A 24,759-nucleotide genomic window follows, 5' to 3' on the forward strand; every position below is an offset into this window, starting at 1 on the left:
CAAATTTGTAGATGTCGACGCTTTAATTAAAACTTTGCAAAATTCAGGTTGTTGAAACTGAGTTATAGATTGTTTAACAAAGTGTGACCCGAGGGAGAGAAAACCTTTTTTGCAGTTGGGTAAAGGATGCAAAATGATTGCAGATGTAGAGATCCTTAATGGATGGGAGGCCCTTTTTATCCCACAGTGTAAATGCATGGTCTAGCAGACCTGGTTAAAAAGCTTTTTATTAAAGATTCAGGCGAATGGGAGCATGGATAGATAGGACAGGCAGACTGAGTACCTTCCTAGTACGGATCTGTTTTAATGTCATAAAATATGAAAAATCTGCCATGCTGTGTAATGACTTTAAATATCCACTAGAGAGCGCTAACATTTAAATTGTAATCTTCATTGTAACTTTATAATGACAGGAAGTTGTCTAAGGCTACATTCACACTGCAGGCTGAAACGACCCAATTCCGATTTTTTTGCCCCTATGCAACCCAATTCCGATCTTTTCATGACAGTCTGAACAACACAGATCCGACCTTTTCAATTGCGACCCAGGCCCCGTGGATTTGCCGTCCTGATTCCGAAACGTATCCGATCTTTTCAATTGCGACCGCCGTCTGACCGGCCAGGCGGCTTGATTCCGAACCATACGTCATCGATACGCAACAAACGTCATCATTTTGCGTTGAAGTAGGCGGGAACGAGAACATAAACAACAACGATTGCAGACGATGCTGCTGAGACCAGTCAGTGGAAGGGAAGCAAGGTCACCGATTGGATTAATATTTGGAGTAACAGCTCTATTCAGGCCAAACTCCAGGGCTTTTATCGCAACTGGGCGGTTTTTGAAAAATTTTCCAGCTAAATGGCCGAGCGTGGTGTTGTGAACCTTTCCCGCGATGACATTTTTTTCTTTCTCCCCTTTCCGACCGTGATCAGAAGCGCGGGGGACCCAAGGCGGATCCTCCTCCTCCTCCCTGTTCTGACCCTTAGATTCTCCAGGATTGTCCAGAGCGGGTTAATAAAGAATCAATAGCATTTATTCTGGGGGAAAGCTTCTTCTATTACCGTTCTCCTTCCTCCATAAACACACGACATGAATGCGCGCCCGCACTAACCCCCCCCCCCCATTCTCCACCGCTGCACACGCTCTTCTCCTGTCTGTACGGCGCGCGCGGCCCAAACACATCCTCATTTTACTACAGTGGGTACAGACGATTTGCAAAATAGCTCCACTGTTGACATCCATTGTTCACGTTGGCTCCACAAACAACGAGTGACGTCGTTCACCGTTGAGTATTCTTCTGCGCATGTGGGTCAGTTTTGGGTCGTCTCACGGTCACACTGGAGACCACAAAAGTTCGGATTTACTTGGAAATGTGAACGGTCTTGAGCATTAAGCCCTGCAGTGTGAACGTAGCCTAACATTCAACAAACATTTGACTTTTAGGAGAATAAAAGTTTGATCTTTAGTCTTTGAGGACAAAGGAGTTTGGATTGACAGGACGGTTTGTCTTTGACTCTCTGCTCACGGATCAGAACAGTTCTGCTCTTGGTCTAAAGATGCATCACTGTAACTCAAAGGTTCTAAAATAGAGTCCTGACATTTATATCAAATGTAGATTAAAACATTTGTATCAAATGTCTATAAAAATGAAGACCAAACGTTCTGCAAACACATATTCTGAGGAGCTTCGATGTTCTTCATTTTATTGAAGATTCCATATTAGTGTCAAATGACTTCATTTTCTTCAGAGTAAACAGTTTGAGTCCTTAACAAAGTGAACTTTTTACGCAAAGATTAGAGGCACATTTTTTATTTTTGTTGACTTAGTGTGACATTATCAAACTTTTACTATAACCTAATAAAACTAAGAACTAACAATGTAATCCATCAACTCTGCGGTTTCATCACAGGTGTGTCAATCAAAATGTGAGTCCAGCTGATCTGAAGAGAAAGACAATCAGTTGTTATGAACAGCAGCTGTGTTTCCTGCAGGAGGAACTTTTTTAAGCTCCTCTTGGTTGTTGTCTTCTCATTCGGTGTCTGAAAACATGGGAGCTGAGACGTTTGTGGCCGTTTGTGTTCTGGCTGTTTTCCTCAGCAAAGGTATGTTGGAAGGATTTGAACTGCAGATGGAAATCTATCAGTTTACCATAAACCATCAAAGCAAACATTTAACCTTCTTATAAACTGTGATTCTCTTCAGGTTTAAGCTTACCAGTTGCTAGAGAAACCCAGAATGCAAACCATAAAAGGATGGGAAGAAAAGCTGGTGAGAATTAATGCTAGGAAAAATATATACATAAAATATTCCTGAGTGGATGTTTACTACTTTCTCTTCATTTCCTCCCCAAAAGATTTGGCTTTAGAGGGTGGCTTTGATCTTCAACAGTCACTGGATTCCAGGTTGGAAAATCTGGTAAAAGGTGAGAATTTGTAAAACAAAACCTAAATGGCAAATGCATGGTTTGTCAAAAGGATATAAGCTGCAAAACAAACACAGACGTTGAAGAAAAGTACGCTGTAAAAGTGAAAAATGATTTTGTTCTGTTAGTACAACTGGAAACCAATGAGGTGGAAGCTCAAACGGCGGCCAGCAACCAGACTGTGTCCGACGCCGCCAGCAACCAGACTGTGTCCGACGCCGCCAGCAACCAGACTGTGTCCGACGCCGCCAGCAACCAGACTGTGTCCGACGCCGCCAGCAACCAGACTGTGTCCGACGCCGCCAGCAACCAGACTGTGTCCGACGCCGCCAGCAACCAGACTGTGTCCGACGCCGCCAGCAACCAGACTGTGTCCGACGCCGCCAGCAACCAGACTGTGTCCGACGCCGCCAGCAACCAGACTGTGTCCGACGCCGCCAGCAACCAGACTGTGTCCGACGCCGCCAGCAACCAGACTGTGTCCGACGCCGCCAGCAACCAGACTGTGTCCGACGCCGCCAGCAACCAGACTGTGTCCGACGCCGCCAGCAACCAGACTGTGTCCGACGCCGCCAGCAACCAGACTGTGTCCGACGCCGCCAGCAACCAGACTGTGTCCGACGCCGCCAGCAACCAGACTGTGTCCGACGCCGCCAGCAACCAGACTGTGTCCGACGCCGCCAGCAACCAGACTGTGTCCGACGCCGCCAGCAACCAGACTGTGTCCGACGCCGCCAGCAACCAGACTGTGTCCGACGCCGCCAGCAACCAGACTGTGTCCGACGCCGCCAGCAACCAGACTGTGTCCGACGCCGCCAGCAACCAGACTGTGTCCGACGCCGCCAGCAACCAGACTGTGTCCGACGCCGCCAGCAACCAGACTGTGTCCGACGCCGCCAGCAACCAGACTGTGTCCGACGCCGCCAGCAACCAGACTGTGTCCGACGCCGCCAGCAACCAGACTGTGTCCGACGCCGCCAGCAACCAGACTGTGTCCGACGCCGCCAGCAACCAGACTGTGTCCCTCACCTTCCTTCAATAAATATGATTCTTACATCTTCAAGCTTTTTTGTCTTCTAATACTTATGGTGGACCTCACCAATAATCTGTTGTCCTCACTGTGCTGCAGACGACTGTCTTACTAAAATATTTGCAATAGTTTCAGGATAGATTCTGAGATTTGATGCAAGACTTTGAGGAGCATGAGCAAGACCTTGAAGGACTGCTTGGTAATGCATAAGCAGTTTTTCATGCCCCATTATCCACAGGTTCACATATATGGGAAACAAAAGGGATGAGAAGTGTTACACTAACTGTAACATTCTCTAAAGTAAGACTCAATTAAAAATGGGTGCCTAAAACTTTTCTGATTTAAAGCATAAATGTTTGTATACAAAGCATTCAGTTTAGAATAACACCGACAAGTTGTCTTCTAAATGTGGATACCTAAGGTTTCAAAGATTAAAACAAAAGTAGCCAATTATAAACCTTGTTCTAAAGTGTGGCAAAAGCATAAAAATGGTCTTTCTAGTGGTAGAGAGCATAAATAGTTGGATGTCTGTAAAAGGGTTCCACCATTTACTGTAAATGTAAACGGTCCCACCCAATATTCAGAGGTGAATAAACTCCTGCAGCTCTGTAGAAACCATTAACTAGAACACATGTTTAAAACTCAAGGACCATGGGCGAAAGCATAAAAGTTTTAATTTCTTACAATAAAAAATAAAAACTGTGTATTCATTTCTAGGGGGAATTGGACTTGAAATATTGGTTTGGGCAACTAAAAAATTAGTACTTAAGCACTGTCCATATAACCTGACAAATTTAAAAGGATTCATGCTGGAGTAACAAACATGTTTTCTATTTAACAGTAATTGTCACTTTAAAAAGTTATAGTAAAGTAGTAGTTACATTTATTTTTCATTACATTTAGTTACATGTAAAAGTTATCTCAGACTCAGTGTTTTCTTTTAAAAAGCAGCTAAAACTTTATCTATTTATCCCTTGTGCTATCTTAGATGACCCCACCCTTGCATTGACGTGTTCTCCCTACCATGACAAAGGTGGATAAAGGTGGAAAGATTTCATGTAATCCATGGACACCAGTGAAGATCACAAATCATTGAAGAAAAAAGGTTCAGAGCACTGTCTAGTGGGTCTAGATGACCCAACTCCCAATGGTAAAGTGCCTAGGATAGAACAATGGTTAAAATTGTGTTTTTCTTAAGTTTTCTGTATTATGTGTTTTATTGTGTTTTACCCTGTTGTACTGTGAAGTACTTTGTGATTGTTATCTTAAAAGGTGCTATACAAATAAAGTTTATTATTATTATTATTATTATAATTATTATTGTTATTATTATATCTGGCTCTTTGAGGGCAGCCGCTATGCTGATGTGGCCCTCAGTGAAAATGAGTTTGACACCCCTGAACTAGAGAATGACAGGTTTTTTGATTTGATTAAAAACAGCATAATTATCATTAAAAGACCACTGTGGGAACACTTTAGATCAAAAGATGATCAGATTGGGACTTTAATCAATGGATGGAAGTGCAGTGGGAGATGTTTAATGATGCAACAAGGAAGCTTCAACAACAAATCAGGCCCCATAGCTCCACACACTATATGGACAGCCTGCCATAGCACAGGAGATTAAAGAGACTGAATCTGAAGAACCATCTTCAAACAGCTGCTACGTCAAGAGGCTCAGATTGATCTCATTTTTTCTAGATCTGCTCTGTTCAGAAAGGTCCCGAGGGACTAAGTTTTTAGTAGACAAACTCTAGTCTCCAACTGGGGACTGACTTTATACTCTGACTTATTGAATGACTTCAAGTCCTGTTTTGATCATCTTTTCTATTGCAAAAGCATTCCCAGTGGTCTTCATTTATGATTATGTTGAATTTTACCAAATCAAAAAACGGTGTTGCTTTCTAGGACATAGTTTCTGCAGAGCGGCAGATGTTTAATAGAAATTTAGTTGTGGAAGTAAGCCAGCCACCCCTCCTGTCACCCACTTATTTACACTCTCCTGCTAGTTTACAGCCTCTCACAACCCCAAGTTAACATTACTGGTGCAACAAAAATCGTGAGCAATATTGGAGGGATCCAGCCGTACAATTTTGAGGCACATGCCAACTCACAAGGACGTACTTGGATCCAGTCATCTAAAAGGGCATGAATCAGAATGGAGCAGAGCAGGGAGCAACTACAAGCTTTTCAGCTTTTCAGCTCCACGACTACAGTATTTTTTGGATTATAAGTCACTCTACAGTATAAGTCACAACTGCCAAAGATACATAATAGAGGAAAATAATCACACATAAGTGGCACCTGATTATAAGTCGCACCCCAGGCTAAACTATCCAAAAACACTGGACTTCTACTCTGATAATCACAGTACTAGAAAACTTTTCTGTTGTCCTTAAGCTGTGGACGCCCACAGTCAATTCCCAGTGTTTGGTACAAGCCAAATTTGGCCCAAAATTTGTGTGTCAGTTACATAATTTGAATGTGATATGTGTGCCGCATACACGATAAAAAGTTATACATCGGTGGTTCATGCGTGGAAAGTCTGTTAGACATACGTGGAACGGAACAAATATGCGTATCCATCTCGCAAAAATCACGCACAACTGTGTAGGACATCTGCGGACATCGGTGAATGACGAACGCAAGAAATCACGCATGTATGACGAGAGAACGAAATTTCATATGTGGAAAATGCGCAAAAAGGCCGCAGTGGCTGTGCGACACCGTCTTTACTCAAAGGTCTTATTCTTCATGTTCTATTTCTTGCACTTTCATCTAAATATTTTGCACAAATATTTGGACACATTTTCTTTAAATTGATTCATTTATATGAAGACTTAAGCCCAATTCTTGGACATTTTGGGAAATCAAATCAACCTTTTTTTTTTTAATTCAGTGACAAAATATTGTGTTGTAATAAATAGATTTGTTCTGTATTATTGTGTAACCCTTGTGCTATCCCATGGGGTCATGGGATAGCATCACCATTGACGTCACCATTGACGTCCCTACCATGACAAAGGTGGAAAGGATTTCATGTCATCCATGAAAACCAGTGAAGATCACAAATCTTTGAAGAAAAATTGTTCAGCGCACTGTCGGTCTAGATGACCCAACTCCTGCTGACCATCATTAAAATTGTTGAATCAAAAATGTTCATCATTTATGTAAAATAGTCAGAATATTCAGCAGGACACCACAGGGAATCGAACCCTAACGTGTTAAGCAGATCCATCATTACCAGTGTCTTTTGCTTTTTGACCTTACGTAAAAGACAAAACCTGACTTGAATTTTGCAGGTGTATTCTTAAGTCATCATCCTGTCAAACTATTTAAACTTCATCTTCTTAAACATCAGCATTAAATTCTTCTGTTTATGACTTTATGACACTGCTGTTGTAATGCAAACAAAATCTTAAATTTTCAACATATTTGTACTATTATTATGCTTTACATCCATTTTTTTAACAAGTAACTACTACATTTATGGTAACCAGTGTTGCCACAAGGCCATTCCGCTGAAGAAATATTCAATACTGTACTGATTTTATGATGAGTCTGAACTATCTTTTTTTGGGAAAAATGACCAGGGGCCTCATTTATAAAACTTTGCGTAGGATTTGCGTCAGAAGTGGCGTACGGATGAAACATAGGACGTGCGTACGCACAGAAATATTCGGAGTTATAAAACCGTGCGCACGCACATCCTACGCATCTTTCTCTTAATAAATCACAACCAATTCTAAATGCAGCGCAGCTTTTGCGGCCTCATGACATGCCTATAGTTGCCCATAAATAGTCCGTGAAACGCCCACAAATGAATATTCATTGATTGCGAAACCATGCCAAACACGGAGAGAAAATCAAAAAAACGTAACTTCACTCAATGTGAAGTAGAAGTTTTCGTTGGCGAGGTGGAAAAGAGGAGAATAATGTTGTTTGGAGGGCACAGTGTGGCATTACTAATGCCAAAAAGGCACGTGAGTGGCAGACGGTGGCAGACGCCGTAAATGCTGCAGCCTCACAACCTCGGACCGTGGCCGAAATAAAAAAGAAATGGTCGGACATCAAAGTCAAGGCATAAAAACGTCTAGCGCTGACCCCCCCCCACACACACACACCCGTGTGGAGCTGACCCCTCCTGATGAGAGACTGGCGGCAATAATTGGGGAATCCCTTTTAAGTGGAGTGGTGACTGAGGCGCAGGAGGACACCGACGCGCCAGTGACACCCCCCCAAAAGCGCCAACAGTACGGCTCGAGGAAGTCGGAACCGGCTCATAAGCCACTCGTCCTCGTTTGCCAACAAGTCTCCTTGCTGTCTAAAGATCCGTTCACTCCGAATTCTTCCATTTGCCACATCTTCTAAGAGCGCAAGATCAGCCATTGTGCGTCATTACGCATTGTGATGGGGCATTTTATTTCCCTCCATTTAATTGCATCTGACAAGCTACAGATGTCGGTAATAATCCACGTGGAAATGGGAAATTGATCAGCGCAAATGTAATTTCTTTTTGCTTTCTGAATGGTCGAGACATACGCCATACATTGTTTTATCAAAAATAAAACAAACTAAAGGCATATGCATGAATACCATAATTCTGTAGCTTATGAAGAAATGTTTTACTATGAAAACAACTTTCCCCAGTGGACAATTAATGCATCTCTCTCTATCTATCCGTCTGTCTGTCTAATTGCACCTATATCTGCTCCGCCAGACGGACACATTGACGGGAATGTCAGTTTTGTACATTATTTCGTTCTGTTAAATATATTATTTATGAGGATGAATTGCACAACATGCCAATATTGCAGAAAATATTTCACTTTTCTTTTTGCAAATATGTGTTCATTTGAATTTCTGTTGTAATTTTCGTTTGATTTTCTTTTTGTTTGTTTCACTGCTGATCGGTCCAACGGGTGTTGGTGTAGGCTGTTAATTGTAAGACTTGCTTTGTGAAGTCTTCTTGTATTTTCTGAGAGGCAGTATTGTCATTTTCACTTTTACGTGTTTCTTCCATCTGCCGACGGTGTCGCCGTTTCTCATTTCACCCGTTTTTGTGCGTACGCCTGGGTCAGAGCTTGCGTGAAGGACCGCACATTTTCCCGTCAAGTTTGCTTTTTATAAATCTCAACTATTGCGTAGAGAGTGGCGTACGCCTTCTTTTGTGCGTACGCAACGTTTATAAATGAGGCCCCAGGTCTGGCTGCTAAAGTAGTCCAGTAGGGAAAAAATGGGTACACATGTTCTTACGTGTCTGATTTTCCGGGCAGAGTCAGACATGTTTGGACGTGTTAAGACATGTTCGCCCATGATCAGTCTTGTTGGGACATGTTGTGCTTCCAGTGGTTTTGAGCGCCTTACGCCTTTTCTAGTTCCTAAAAATATTATCCATGGGACGTTAATGACAACAGGATCTCTGCCCTGTCACGACACATTTTAAATGATGTTATGTGAAACCTAAAATAGCGTCTTGAACTCATAAATACTCATGCCAGACAGCTGGCTGTGATCTGTATATGTCTTTTTTTTTTCCTTTTTTTTTTACTGCAAGGTCTCCCCAAATAGAGGCATGCTACCTTCGTAGCAAACCTCTAGAGGCTTGGTTTCAGCGACGTGCAACTCTCCGGCGTCTGCGAACACCATGAGTTTATTACGCAGTTTTCTGCTTACTTGACGTGGACTGGGGATGGGAAGAGAGGCCTGTCTGCGCATGCGAGTTTGTACGAGCGAGTGGCATGGTTTCAATTTTTACACCCCACTTTATCCACCATGACAAAGGTGGATAAAGGTGGAAAGATTTCATGTAATCCATGGACACCAGTGAAGATCACAAATCATTGAAGAAAAAAGGTTCAGAGCACTGTCTAGTGGGTCTAGATGACCCAACTCCCAACGTTAAAGTGCCAAGGATAGCACAAGGCTTACTAGATGGGAATTGGAACAATTCCAATGAAAAAAGTCAAAAAGTTTGTTTTTGACAGTCCTGCTCCTGCTGTGGGAAGAAGCCATGCTGATGATAATTTTACTTTGCAGTAGAACCTTAAAACCCAACAACTACTCTAACTGACAAATGCAACTGAGTCACAGCAATATATTGAATCAAAGAGCTCCTCCTTAATAACAAACAGCCTTGTGTGTATTTTCAGTCTTTGAGCTTTTTAGTGATGAAATGTTTATTATTTGTGTCTAAAATCTGCTGTCCACTTCATATTTTTTGTACAGAACATGTTCTGCTTTGGGCCAGTCTTCCTCATAAAACACACTGCTAAGCATGGAAAGCAACCTGTAAATGTTATATTTTTCCAATAGATTTTAGGCTTCACTAGGAAATTATTTCTCATCAAGACATTTTTTCCAAAGAAGAGACCTACATCATCATATTAATGAAAGAAATTGATGTTTTCTGAACGAAAAAGTACAACAAAATTGGACACTAAGACAATCCTGACATAACAACTTAGGTTTCCTTTACTGGGACTGTTGCTTTGTTTCAGAAATCTTTGTTTCACCAGGCAAAATATTTAAAACAATTTCTTATTTACAATGTTGCCCTGAAAATGCTAAAAACACTTAAAGGAGAGGGAAGAAAAAAAAAAACATGTTTTAGACATATTAATTTACTGATTAAGAAAACATTTACACAACTCTTTAAAAATGTCCTTTCCTCTGCGTTTAGAAGCGGAGAGTGGAATCAGAGTTTCCAAATGCAGTATGTTTTGATAGAAGTTCCAATCATTTGTAGAAGAAAAACGAAATGACATAAGGCCATAGGAAGACCGTGTTTTTGTACCTTTCAATTTGAGGATTCAGTGTCAAAAAATGTTGCTGAAAGTACAATTTTCTTTTTACCTAATTAAAAATTGTGCAATTAAAAACGTTAACAGGACTGGCCCAATTTGAGCTCTTGTGTTTCTCGTATTTCTTAACCTTCTTTGTTTTCGGTGAGTTCTGTGTAACAAGGACTATTTATTCATGGTTTAAAAAAAATCCCATTTTCTTTTTGAAGGCTTATGAAGGAATATTTACAGGGTTTGAAAATATCAAATACAACAGTTTTTTAATATTTAAGCAGAAAAAAAAAACACACCAAAGAGACAACTGAAATTGTGTGTTTGCAAAGCAAAGGTATGCAAGAAGAACTCCAATCTCAACTTTGAAAAGAAAAAAACTCCACACATTTCTGTCTGTGATCTAACTCTGCCTCCATGTGGATGAAGGAGCCTAAATACACTGACCAAAAATATAAACACAACCCCTTTGTTATTGCTCCCATTTTTTATGGTATGAACTCAAAGATGTGAAACATTTTCCACATCCACAAAATAACCAGTTCTCTGAAATATTGTTCATAAATCTGTCTAAATCTGTGATAATGAGTACTTCTCCTTTGCCAAGACAATCCATCCCACCTCACAGGTGTGCCATATCAAGATGCTGATTAGACAGCATGATTATTGCACAGGTGTGTCTTGGACTGGCCACAAGAAAAGGCCACTCTGAAATCTTGAGTTGTATCACACAGCACAACCCCACAGATGTCCCAAGTTTTGAGGGAGCGTGCAATTGGCATGCTGATAGCAGGAATGTCCACCAGAGCTGTTGCTAGGGAATTGAATGTCCATTTCTCCACCATGAGCCGTCTCCAAAGCATTTCCGAGAATTTGGCAGCACATCTAACCGGCCTCACAACCGCAGACCACGTGTAACCACACCAGCCCAAGACCTCCACATCCAGCATGTCCACCTCCAAGATCGTCTGAGACCAGCCACTCGGACAGCTGCTGAAACAATCGGTTTGCATAACCACAGAATTTCTGCACAAACTGTCAGAAACCATCTCAGGGAAGCTCATCTGCATGTTCGTCGTCCTCATCGAGGTCTCGACCTCACTCCAGTTCGACGTCGTACCGACTTGAGTGGGCAGATGGCAGACAGCGTGTGTGGCGTCGTGGGGGTGAGCGGTTTTCTGATGTCAATGTTGTGGATCGAGTAGCCCATGGTGGTGGTGGGGTTATGGTATGGGCAGGCATATGTTATGGGCGAAGAACACAGGTGCATTTCATGGATGGCGTTTTGAATGCACAGAGATACTGTGACGAGATCCTGGGGCCCATTGTTGTGCCGTACATCCAACAACATCACCTCATGTTGCAGCATGATAATGCACGGCCCCATGTTGCAAGGATCTGTACACAATTCTTGGAAGCTGAAAACATCCCAGTTCTTGCATGGCCAGCATACTCACCGGACATGTCACCCATTGAGCATGTTTGGGATGCTCTGGATCGGCGTATACGACAGTGTGTTCCAGTTCCTGCCAATATCCAGCAACTTCCCACAACCATTGAAGAAGAGTGGACCAACATTCCACAGGCCACAATAGACAACCTGATGCACTCTATGGGAAGGAGATGTGTCGCACTTCATGAGGCAAATGGTGGTCACACCAGATACTGACTGGTTGTCTGAGTCCCCCTCAATAAAACAAAACTGAAGATTTCAGAGTGGCCTTTTCTTGTGGCCAGTCTAAGGCACACCTGTGCAATAATCATGCTGTCTAATCAGCATCTTGATATGGCACACCTGTGAGGTGGGATGGATTGTCTTGGCAAAGGAGAAGTACTCACTATCACAGATTTGTGAACAATATTTCAGAGAACTGGTTATTTTGTGTGTGTGGAAAATGTTTCACATCTTTGAGTTCATACCATAAAAAATGGGAGCAATAACAAAAGGGTTGCATTTATATTTTTGGTCAGTGTATGTTTCTTTTCTATCCCTAATTGTCAATAACAGGACTTTCTTCCACCCTTAGGGGGCCCTCTGTGGCATTGTAACTTTTAGTTTCTTGCTCTAACCTGGACTTGGTGTTTTTAGTTTGTGTTAAAGAACAACTCCTTTTCAGATCAGCCCATCATCCTGCAGCCGAACAGTCACAGGATGCCTCACCTTTCACCTAAGTACACTAAAATCTGAAAAATATACTTGTAAACTGCGTTTCCTCTGCGACAACACACCCCATTTCTGTGAAATATTACAAAGGCGCCAAATCTAACATTTGCTTTAACATGACGTCCCTAATGTGTAACACGCTGCGTCATGCTTTTTATGGCGAGCTCCACAAACCAGAAAGGCATGTAAACTTTCAGACTCCTGGTTTCTGTTAATGCTATCAAAATCATGTAAAAATGTTGAGCATTCACTCAGTTTATGCCGGGGGAGTGCACTTTTTTTTGGATCAGTCACATTTATTTGATTCTACCCATAAATCAGAGCAGCCCCTCATAACTCAGTCCAGAGTAAGGTCATAGCACTCAGATCAGGCCTGTGATTTGTGGGGTTTGGAGGTGCTAAATGGAAAGATCGCAAAGAAGTCTACAAACACTGACTGTAGGTTGTCAGCAGAATCACCGAAACACTTCATCTAACATAAGTGTAGGATGATCCAGGTTATCCTGAGCTCAAGGGTTGAAATCATATCACAACATTTTTGCCTCAAAGCGGAACATCACAGAGACGAGTCAATATTTTATTCAAAACAAATCATAGGTAACATTAACTGAGATTTGTTTAACTTTTCTTCTCAAAATGCTCTTTTAAATGTGTGCTGTAGGTGTCAGGGTGATGCTGCAACATGTTCTCATCTTTTAAAGCAGACATCTGGCTGTCAGAATTCAGTGCAGTAGAAGAATCTGAAGTTGTCTTTGGCCTGTGTTTTCTGATGATGTGCCAAATCTCCTCTAAAAGTAAAAAAAATCTGGGGTGTGGGCAGGACAACTCAACATCCACACTCTCTTAAGATGAATTCATGCTGTAGTAATAGCTGCAGTCTGTGGTTTTCAAATCTCCTGCTGAAATTCACAAGAGCTTTCCTGAAACATCTAGATGAGCGCTGCTCAAAATAATTTCCACTTATTTCTAATAAATATGGATTTAATTCAAAAGCGTAGAAGCTGTCCCTATAGTACGCATTTGTGTTCTTTCAGTCCATCTAAGATAAACGCTTTGCAACTAATTGCCAATAACACAAAGCCTGAGGACAGACCATTCATGATAAATGTCACATTTAAACTGACCACAGAACACTGCCGCTTTTCAAATCATCTTTGGCTCACAGGACATGATTCTGCTTCTGGACCATGTTTAAATAATGCTTTAGTTCCATTAAATTCAATGTTATTTATGTAGCCAAATATTACAAGAATGGCTTCATACCGGTAATTAAATAATAATCAAATCAATCATAAAGAACATGAAGTGATAGAATTCAATAGGTAATGGCTAGACTGACTAAACAGATTAAGCTAAACTGGGCATCCCTCCCGTTAGATCCTCCTTTGCGGTGAGGAAAAACTCCTAATAAACCAGATCATTCATGCATCTTCTAATCCTTTCTGTCACTTCTGGGGTCATGGCCTATCCCGTTCACTTGCAGGCGAAGGCAGCAGACATCCTGGGCAGGTTGCCACTGTCGCAGGGTCACAATCACACCCACGCACTCTCACATACACACTTATGGACAATTTAGAGTAACCTATGAAGCATGTTTTTGGACTGTGGGAGGAAGCCGTGTAGGTAACAAAACTGTTCGGTCTGCAATAAGGGTTTGGGGGCCTGCGACTAATGATGACGTCACACTATTTGACTGGCTGTACGTTGGTCCGATGACGTGTCAGATAGTGATTAGTCCGGACAAATTACAGTACAACCATAGAAGAAAAAGTTATGAGTTCCATTGTGAACATACAAAGCTCCCGGACCCGGAAAAAGGGTTTGGATTATGTTAATCCGTGCTAACAGCATTTAGCCGCGGATGAACTTAAACTGGAATAACATCAGCCTTTATTTTGTCAGGACCCGAATGGAAACACAAATCAGATTTTTCGCACGGTTTCTCAGGACTGTTCATTCTAAAGCCGCCTCCGCTCGTCCCAAGGCCCGTCCTCTGTCTGGAGATACAAACATCATGGGAGACACGCTCACGCAGAGCAGCCGAATGGACTGTGTTCCGAAACCTTCTCCGGATCGCACACTGTAACAAAGCACCCTCCCTTGCCCGCAAACACAAAGCTACAAGTCCGGCTGCTCTGTTCAGAGACACGGTTCGCTTGTATGGAGCAGCACGTTCATTCCAACAGCCACAGATCTTTTTACGAAGTGACTTGTGGCAAAATTTCTCTATAGACATTACAAAGAATATTGTCAGAAACAAATTATGAAGGAAAAGAACTTTAGGTTACAAAAGGAAACGTGAAATGAAAAATGTAAAGCAGATCTCAATGCTGCATAGTTTATCCAAGTGGGATTACCGTAGTGTGACGTTATCATTAGTGTCAGGGCCCCAAACCGTTTTTGTACCTACACCAGAGTCCCCGGAGAAAACCTGCACATGCAAGGGGAGAAAATGCTAACTCCACACAGAGAGGTCCCCTATTGAGGTTCTGCTGCAGGTCCCCCAGCCAGGACTTGAACCAAGGGCCTTCTTGTGTGAGGAAAGAGCGCTAACCACTGCACCAGGACGGACAGGCGATGTACCAGAACTCTAAGAGAAGAATGAGCTTGTCTAACTCTACAACACCATGTTTGAAAAGTGTAGCAGATGGGTTTCATCCAGATGCCGTTGGGGGACGGCTGGGGGTGCGAGACGAGCTAGAGGCAGGATCCACGGTCACAAACAGAGGAACGGACGAGCCAACTGGAGTCTGGAATCAATCTGGAAAGACGGACAACACATGAATCACACTGCACCAAAACAGAGGCATGGAGAACTAAATGACAAATAAATGATCAAAAATAGAGGAGAGAAGGAGAGAAGAAGTAGATGAGAATAGAGGACAGAACCCCAGTGCACCATACTTTCCCCAGCTTCAAACTTCTAGCAGCCTTCAGTTGTAAACCCTGTACTATCCTAGGCACTTTAACATTGGGAGTTGGGTCACCTAGACCCACTAGACAGTGCTCTGAACCTTTTTTCTTCAATGATTTGTGATCTTCACTGGTGTCCATGGATTACATGAAATCTTTCCACCTTTATCCACCTTTGTCATGGTAGGGAGAACACGTCAATGGAAGGGAGGGGTCATCTAAGATAGCACAAGGGTTAAAAACCTCTCTGTTTCAGTGGAGATCAGTGGCGGAGTGGAACAACTTTTCGGTCCGAGAGTTTAATGGCCAAGACCGGCCCATTTTTAGCCACATGAAAAATTAGGCAAGAATTTAGCACTTAATATAAATATATTGTTGCAGTAATGAAAATAATCATGAATAACAAATAACAAACAAATAATAACAAAAAAGTTGTGGTTGAACAGAAATATTTCACAGTATGATTATGTAAACAAAGGTTCAATTAAACTTCTTTTTTTCCATTTTTTTTACAAAAAAGAAAAAAAACATGCATACGAAATAACTTCCTAAGAAGTGCACTAGTTTCTGCAACCTTATTTATTATTTTGTCATAGTCAATGGAAACAAGAATTTCTTTTTCTGTTCGCATGAGCATAAATGCCTTCAAATGTTCTTGACTAAGTGTGCTATGTAGCATGTTTTTAATTAAGCTTAGAGCAGAGAAGCTTCTCTCACATGCAACTTGGGACAGAGAAAGACTCAAAAAAAAATTTGTATGCCAGCCCAACAACTGGTCCTGCTCTCAATGTCAGGAACTCGTGGTGGAGGACCCAAAATGCAGGAGACCAGGATTGGTGACAGGACATAAAACATTTAATTAACAAACTGAAAGATGACAAAACTATGGGGAGAAACAAAACTGTGACACAACAGAGCAGATGACCTGACAAGGATGAACAGAAACCAAGACACTTAAATAGGCTGAGGGCAATTAACTGAACTGAAGACAGCTGTGGATCATGAACCTGAAACTGGAGTGAGTGACAAAAAGAAAACCAAAAACATGACCAAGAACAAAGCCACCGAATCCTTACACTCAAGTTCCATGTCTGGTTCACCTTGGCCCTCGTAGCCTTCATGTCCCATCTCAGTATGTCCTGACAGTGAAATCCTCCAGAGGGGACTTTCTGAGCCTATCCCACTGGGATGCTAGACTGGGCAGCACTGTGGCTCTCTCATTAAACCTAAGCAGACTTTTACTTATTTTTTTTAAGTGCTGAGCTAGCGAGTCCATTAAGCCTTATCTCTGTAAAGTTTTTAGGATCAAGGCAAGCAAAATCTGAGACAAGTTTGGCATTGGCTGTAAACCTCAAATGTATGCTACTTGTCACAGTGTCCACAATGACATTGTGGACATCCTCAAAATCAGCCTTGGGTGAAGCTTCTGGGGCATCTTCTAAAAGCTCTCCTGGCATCATTTTCTTTTTTGTCACTCTTCTCTCTGGAAGCACAGCCTGTACCATAAGCTCACAACTTTCCACTTCTTGAAACTTTGCATTGGCCCTATGTCGTGGGTCCCTCTGGGAAAGGAGGCAGAGGAGCCAAGGTGAGAGCCTTCTTTCTTTTATTCAAGAACAATGAACACCACAATTGCTCCAAGCAGGGCACAACAGGTCATGACATCTCCGTCCCTCTCTCTATTTTCACTTCCTGTGACACTTCCTTTTAACCCATAAGCCCCTCCTTCTGGGCGTTGCCCTTCATTAGTCCACAGGAAACAGTCTTATACTGTCAAGTTAAGTAAGACATATTTACATAAAACAAATAAACGTTGTGGGCCCCCACCACCAGCTGACGGTGCCACACCGTCACACCCTATTAACAAATACTTCAGCTGGTCTTTTCACTCCCTCAAAATCTCTGACACATTGTTTAAGGTTCTGCTCAGTCCCCTCAACACAAAAGGAGCATTCCTTGGGTCTGGAAGTATTTAGAGAGGGGTTGGGTGTGTTGAAAAATATGTAGAAAGATTTAAGCAATTAGAACAAATTTTAGAAGAGTTTCAATGAAGCCCCTTGCTTTTGTCCTCTCCGTTGGCTTCATTCCCCCATCTGCCATAACTCCGTTCAGGGTCAACAGCAAGTCCACATACAGTCCATCATCTTGTGGTTCACCAAAACACCCAAAGATTTTACGGAGAGCCTGGTCCTTAGCCCACCACCTAGTTTCCCCTATTAGAATCAGTTTCCTGTGACGCCTGTCCTAAGACAAGTCTCTCCATGGCCGCACACCAAAGTACATCTCTGACATGTTAGTGCCATATGAACCATCTCGTACTCTGAGGACCTCAGGGACCGGCCTCCTGTTGATTCCCAGAGTCAGAACTAAACAAGGGAAATCAGCTTTTTAATATTCTGCAGCTAAAATCTGAAACAGCCTCCCTGAAGTCGTAAGACAGGCCTCTTCTGTGTTCATGTTCAAATCTAGACTTAAAACATTTCTGTTTAGCCGTGTATATGACTGAAAGGTCCTATCTGCACTTTTCTTTCTTTTCCTTCCTTTATTTTTAAATCAATTTTCAAATATTTTTCTTTTCTTTTAAAGTAAATTTTACGTTGATTATTTCTATGATGTATTGTGATTTTAATGCATTTTTCTGTTTTGTGAAGCACCTTGAATTACTTTGGGTACGAATTGTGCTATACAAATAAACTTGCCTTGCCTTGCCTGTCCTCAGAGGTCTCTTCCCGCTCTTGCATACGCTCATGACTCTCAGAGAAACTGCTACATCATTAAGCAATGAAAAGAGGGATACAGTTTCAACAACACTGCCTGTTGTGTCTGTCAGCACTAGATTTAAAATTTGTGCATAACACCAAACATGAATCTGTGTAGGAGACTGCTGGGAAAGAAAAGCTGGAAACCCCTGATATGGCTCTTGCATGTTAGCTGCACCATCAGTGGAGTTGCCTACACATGTGGAAATGTCAATGTAAAGCTTCTGCATGGTCTGTTTTAGCAGCTCAAGTAACTGCTTGCTAGTGGATCTGTCACAGTTTATCACACCAACCAAACGCTGAATGGCATCTGTCACATATCTTACGATGATTGTACATTGGTCTGTTGAAGTGGTATCAATTTGGACAGAAAAGATTCCAGCCTTTTCTAACCTCATCTCCAACTGAGTCCTTTATAGCCTGGCCAAGAACATCAACAACTTTACAAACAATGTCCTTTGGCAAAAGAGTCACAAGTTAACCTCTTCCCTTTGCACCACTCTCATAGTGCATTTTACTTTGCTCAATACAACTGTAAGATATTGCAGTGATTGACAGCAGGATTTTCAAGAGTATTGGCAGCTTCTTCTTTATTGTTGGAATAATGTATATAAGTTATCTCATATTTGCTCTTATGCATTACCTAGCTATATAGGTGATATAATCATGTTTGCAGAAGTGTTGTGTGTGTCCAACTCTGTTTCACAGGAAGGTAAAGCTGACACCCTCGGGGGGGGGGGGCAACTGTCTTAGCGTCTTCCCAGGCTTCAGCATGAGAACTACTGTTATCTGTGTCTAGACCTGAATCGACAGACATGTTGCTATTATTGTTTTCTGATCACCGTGCTTCACTGTTTCCCCCTCCCTTTAGAGGCACAGCTCATGTGTCACTTAGGGAAACCCCAACAAACTTAATAAAGGAGGTAGCGACAGGATATGTGCCAGAGTGGAGAGACATTGTTGCTGGGTATGATCTCTGTTCGCTCTCCTCGTAAACTGTGCCTTGGTCTGTTGTCTTTCTTTCCTTAGATGTTATTCTGATGTTGTAGGTTGTTTTAACCCAACATTTATGTCCCCTTTAACTACCTGTAAGTCCACATTTGACTTTTATCACATCACTGATTCGTTCCATCACCTGATCCCTCTTTTTCACCTGCTCATGATTTAAAGACCTATGTTTGCCAGCAAGAAGGCTTTTTACGTCTGCTTTTTTAGACATCTCTTTTAGACTCTCTCTATAGGTCTTACCTTTCTCATGCTCTTCTATTTTCTGGTAAACGTGTTTCCATATCTTGTTTCACAAATGGACCCCTTGAAGCAGGTGCAAATGGCAAACACACAGAGCAAAACAGTGATTGTGATTTGTCAGAGTATGTTAGTCATTTCCAGTTGGTGCCATGCTTGTTGTGAAAAACATTGACAAGTAGGGGCAGTTTAATAGGCCACTGAGGATGGTAATTAAAAAAAACATTTAAGGGTAAAAACATGTGGATGGACAAAAAAAAATCAAAATATTCAGTCTCATCTACACTGGCTTCTTCTAGTGCTTCTTGTTCTTGCATCTGTGTGTCCTGAGCTGCTGCAGACTCACTAGACGCTGTGTCTCTTTCCCTTCTCTCAGAATCTGCTTCACCTGAGAAATAATATGCAAATATTAATGTCAGGACACATGTCAGCAGGTGCTTTGGGATTACTTTCCAGCTTGCTGATGAGGGATGAGGGACACCTGTGTGGGAGGGCGTGGTTACACACAGAGCGGGGAGTTGTTTTTTTAATATAGTAAATATAAATTATAATTATATAATTTATAATTATATAATATTATAATTATATATTATAAAGTAAAATATCAATTAGGCTTAGAGGCCTTTACCAATTCCCCTCTTCTGACTGTCTTCTTGAAAACACGTCTGTGAGCTTCGCACATTTGGCAGCATCCTCAGTCGATGCCTTTCTTATCTTTAACCCGGCTTCTTCCGCCCCACTTAGTCTCTTCCAATTCATTTTTTTCTCAAGTTAATCTGCCGGCAGGCCCGCTTCTCAGCCCCGGCTCGACTTTTTGGTAAATCTCTGGTGGAATCAACCAGCTGTGAGCATTGCAAAGAGGTGTTTGTGCATACTGTTAACTCTGAAACTGGCTTGTGCCGTTTTTTCAAAGGGACAGGTTGATTCAGAGTGAACAGTGCTGCAAAGATTCATTCATATTCTTCTGACTATTGTTCCCTAACATCGACCGACCGGCCCATGAATGAAGTAGCCCACCGGGAATCTTCTGGACTCTCCCGGTTACCCGCTCTGCCGTTGATGGAGATCACTCCCATTGCTGTGTCTCCACAAATTCCTGACTTTATTTTTTTTTTTAAACTTGTCCTGTCCAACAGCTAGGCAAACAGATGAGAGCTGAGGGCCTCTTGTGTTGGACATATTTTATTTTAACAAGAGGGGTTATTAATCTTCAGACAAACCAAAGGTATGTCTGAATAAACCCCTTTTGTAATTGAGGCCAAACTTTATTAATTTCAATCATGTTTGAAAATCTTTGGTGTTGGACCGGACGGAAAAGGAAAGAGGGGAAGAAGAGAGATGGACGTTAGAGAGAGGGGGGGTGATAGTGAGAGGGGGGGGTAAGACCATGAAGCAGCATAGAGCAGACAGGTTTACTGGTTGTTTATTGTTACGGTACGGTTCAAATGTAGTACAAAAAGGGCGGGGCCTGTTCACACACACTCAAATATTATCAACACACCTGCTAGCTGCAAGAATGTCCACATGTCAACATGTACACAAAACAGATAGTGTTCACAAACGCATACCTATGCCTTTAAACCAACTAGTGTGAGATATTTCATTCATTCAATCATGCAAACTATTAGTGCAAAGGTGAGCTAACACCTGTGCTCAGGTGAGTGTTTATGTTCTTCTAAAATGGATGGTGGAATGTGAAAAGAAGGAGGAGGAGCGCCCAGCCACCCCCACACCCAGACCCCCGCCGCAGCAGCAGCGGCAGCCGGAATTCCCCCAACGCCACACGGGAACAGGCAGGGAACAACCGCCCCCCGGGCAACCAAAACCGCCACCCAGGCCAGGGCCAGCAGGACCGCCGCGAGGCCCCCAGAGCCAGAGAGCAGGGAGGCGCGGAGGGAAAGAGAGCGCCGCCCCAGCCCAGCCAGGAAAGCAGCCCCCCCGCCGCGCCGGAAGAGCCCAACGCAGGGCCCCACCGGAGAGGGACGCCCACAGCCCCAGACGAGCACCCCACCACCACCCAGGAGTTCCGGGCATCCCCCCGCCCCGACCCCAGGTACGAGCCAGGACCCCCCAAGGGAGACCCGCTCCACACTCCAGGCAGCCACCCACCCGGCCCACGGTCGGTCCAGGTAGGAGCAAGGCAGGGGCCCGCCGCCCCCGCCCAGGAGAAATTCAAATTCCTGACTTTAGACACTTAATCCTCCATTTTGTAAATTATGCTAAATAATATTAAAGTATAACTGGACGGCTGCACTGTACTTGCCACCACTACTATTCTGTAACCACCCTTTGCCTTTAGGGATGCGTACTGCACGCCTCACCTACTTTACTTCTAATGCACATTTTTTTTGCAGATGTAAAAGACTAAATGGGTCACAAACTGGCATCAACGTAATCAGACAGTTGGTGAGAAATAGAAAAATTAAGTAGTTAAAAAAAAGCGTCTCTTATGATGATAGAAAGACCGAAACAGTAAAGCACATGCGTCAGCTGCAGCTCCAGTCACTGTGTGCGGCACAGTTTGGGTGCAGGGTAGGCACGGGCTGCTGGTTCCTCACCTGCTGTGTATTTGAAAGGGAAATTAATAAATCTGCTACTTTTTTACCTAGGAAACATTTAAAACCCACACAGAAAAAAAGTAATCATACAATAGACATAAAAAGAAAAAACATAACTTTTATTTTTAAGTAACAAAAAATATAATTATCTTTTTAATGTATGTATTTTTGAGCTATATTTTTCAAGTGAGGCTGTGCCTCACCCGCCTCCCCAGACTGCATGTCAATGCAAAAGGGAAATGTTCATCTAGCTCCAACACATCTTTCTCAAAGCATTTGTTGCTTAGCTATCAACTATGCTGAAGCGTGTAGTATTTGTAATTTTTGGGGGTGATAAACTGTTTCCTCATATGTTTTAAAGATATTTTTGCCTTTAATCAGGTCAAAATTTAAAATTCAGTTTTTCAGTGTTTCTTAGAACAACAACTGAAGCATGTTGGTGTCTGAATCATGTGCTTTTTGCTGACAGATTGGATCTTTGCTCTTTCTAAACATGCTAGAAAACATCAACATCTTTTGGGGTTGTGGTGTTTTCCTCTGGTTTGGTGTTGTTTATTTTGTTCATGCAGGTGTAATAAAGGTGTAATACAGAAAAAAGGAGTCAAAGTTAAAAGCCTGGAAGCCAAGGATACACAAACAAGACGATAGGATGCAATTTCCCCTCTCTGAGCATGCAGAATGCAGCAGATTCCTGAAATACACCCTCTGTGTCTTTGTTGCATGTTTTTTATAAGCCATTTAATTTAACAGGCAGATAGTTTATCTTTCCATAAATTCTGCACTTTAAAAAACAAGTACATTTTGACATTGCTATCTTTAAATGATGAGTAAAGAGCAAAAAAGATTAAAAAAAAATAAGTACGGGGGGACAGTCTACCAGCTGTCCCCAACCTACCCCCTTCCTCATATAACCTCATATTAGGGTGAAGGGGTGGGGGGTTTAGCCTGCGATGCGCCTTGGGGGGGGTTACTTGGCAGTGGGACCCCTCCGATGGTTGCCGTATGGAGTAGGCCCCCCCCTCTTTCGGTTTTATTTGCACCTTAGACATGTAGAACCCTTGGTAGGGGGGGGGGGGGGGGGGTGCTTGGACATCACTGCCAGCAAGCAGCGGATGTCCTCCTGGCACCCTACCCGCCAATTTTAACCACACCTTAGACATTTAGGGCCCCTTGGTGGGGAGGGTGAGGGGACATCACTGTGAGTAATTAGGAGATGTCCCCTCAGTGCCCTACCCGCCAATTTTAACTGCAACCCCCTTAGTACACACACCCCTCCCCCCTCAATATATACATTCCAACATAAAACACACACACATGCACACACACACACTCACAAACACACATACACGCACACACATTTTGCAAGGAAGGTGGGACCTAGGACCATCTGTCCCCTACCCCTTCCCTGGTGGGGGGTACGGGGCCCTTGGCATCGGCTGCCCCTGGGTGCCGGTTTCCTGGGCGCGGCGGTGTTCTCTCCGCTCGGGGGAGGGGGGGGGTTCACATTACAGCTGAGCCGGGGGTGTCCGTGTCCCTGGGGGTGGGTTCTGGTCCTTGCCCCTGAGCGCTGGGCCCCGCCAAACTTCCAACTGTGGCCGAGCCTGGTCGGGCCATGTTTACAACACCCCTTGTGGGCCCCCCTTTTTCCCCGGGGTGCTCCCCTCCTGGGCGGGCGCGGCTGGCCCCTGCCTTGCTCCTCCCTGGACCAACCGTGGGCCAGGTGGGGGGCTGCCCGGAGTGCGGAGCGGGTCTCCCTTGGGGGGTCCTGGCTCGTACCTGGGGTTGGGGCGGGGGGATGCCCAGAACTCCTGGGTGGTGATGGAGTGCTCGTCTGGGGCTGTGGGTGCCCTTCTTAGGGTGGGGTCCTACGTTGGGCTCTTCCGGCGCGGCGGGGGGGGCTGCTCTCCTGGTTGGGCTGGGGCGGCGCTCTTTTTCCCCCCGTGCTTCCCTGCTCTCTGGCTCTGGGGGCCCTGCGGCGGTCCTGCTGGTCCTGGCCTGGGTGGCGGATCTGGTCGCCCGGGGGGCGGTTGTCCCCTGCCTGCTGCCGTGTGGCGTTGGGGGGTCCCGGCTGCCGCTGCTGCTGCGGCGGGGGTCTTGGTGTGGGGGTGGCTGGGCACTCCCCCTCCTTCTTTTCACATACCACTATCCATTTTAGAAGAACATAAACACTCACCTGAGCACAGGTGTTAGCTCACCTTTGCACTAACAGTTTGTGTGATTCAATGAATGAAATATTTCACACTAGTTGGTTTAAAGGCATAGGTATGCGTGTGTGAACACTATCTGTTTTGTGTACATGTTGACATGTGGACATTTTTGCAGCTAGCAGGTGTGTTGATAACATTTGAGTGTGTGTGGACAGGCTCTGCCCTTTTTGTACTACATTTGAACCTTGCTATAATGATAAACAATCAGTAAACTTGCTGCTCTATGCTGTTTCATGGTCTTACCCCCCCCCTCCTACTATCACCCCCCCCCCCCCCCCCCCCCCCCCCCCCCCCCCCCCCCCCCCCCCCCCCCCCCCCAACATCCCTCTCTCTTTTTCCCTTCTTTCCTTTCCCGTCCGGTCCAACACCAAAGATTTTCAAACATGATTGAAATTAATAAAGTTTGGCCTCAATTACAAAAGGGGTTTATTCAGACATACCTCTGGTTTGTCTGAAGATTAATAACCCCTGTTGTTAAAGTAAAATATGTCCAACACAAGAGGCCCTCAGCTCTCATCTGCCTGCCTAGCTGTTGGACAGGACAAGTTAAAAAAAGAAATAGGCACATCGTCTCTGAACTCCCTCAGAGCCAATATCTGCTTTTATATTGCAGAAAACATGGAGATTTTTCTTAAAGCCAAAGGGAAAGGGGAGCAGGACAGAAA

At 43.5% G+C, this 24,759-nt stretch overlaps 1 protein-coding gene across 1 annotated transcript; it reads left to right on the top strand.

Annotated features, from left to right (window-relative positions):
• The first annotated feature begins 1,948 nt into the window (after positions 1-1,948).
• On the top strand, positions 1,949-3,487 carry LOC144992525 (uncharacterized). The gene is made up of 4 exons (XM_078949223.1): positions 1,949-2,104; positions 2,205-2,270; positions 2,356-2,424; positions 2,553-3,487. Exons 1-4 carry the CDS (start codon positions 2,050-2,052, stop codon positions 3,464-3,466), a joined length of 1,104 nt encoding a protein of 367 aa, XP_078805349.1. The 5' UTR covers positions 1,949-2,049; the 3' UTR covers positions 3,467-3,487.
• Positions 3,488-24,759: the final 21,272 nt, after the last annotated feature.

The sequence above is a fragment of the Oryzias latipes genome, chromosome 6 (genome assembly GCF_053564925.1).
Source record: "Oryzias latipes strain Hd-rR chromosome 6, Olatipes_Hd-rR_3.1".
In the NCBI taxonomy this organism is placed as follows: domain Eukaryota; kingdom Metazoa; phylum Chordata; class Actinopteri; order Beloniformes; family Adrianichthyidae; genus Oryzias; species Oryzias latipes.

Excerpts from the sequence above, each read along its gene's own strand:
- LOC144992525 (XM_078949223.1), top strand. The coding sequence starts at position 2,050 with ATGGGAGCTGAGACGTTTGTGGCCGTTTGTGTTCTGGCTGTTTTCCTC. Across the intron at positions 2,271-2,355 it reads AAGGATGGGAAGAAAAGCTG|ATTTGGCTTTAGAGGGTGGC; the intron begins GTGAGAATTAAT and ends CCTCCCCAAAAG. Across the intron at positions 2,425-2,552 it reads GTTGGAAAATCTGGTAAAAG|TACAACTGGAAACCAATGAG; the intron begins GTGAGAATTTGT and ends TTGTTCTGTTAG.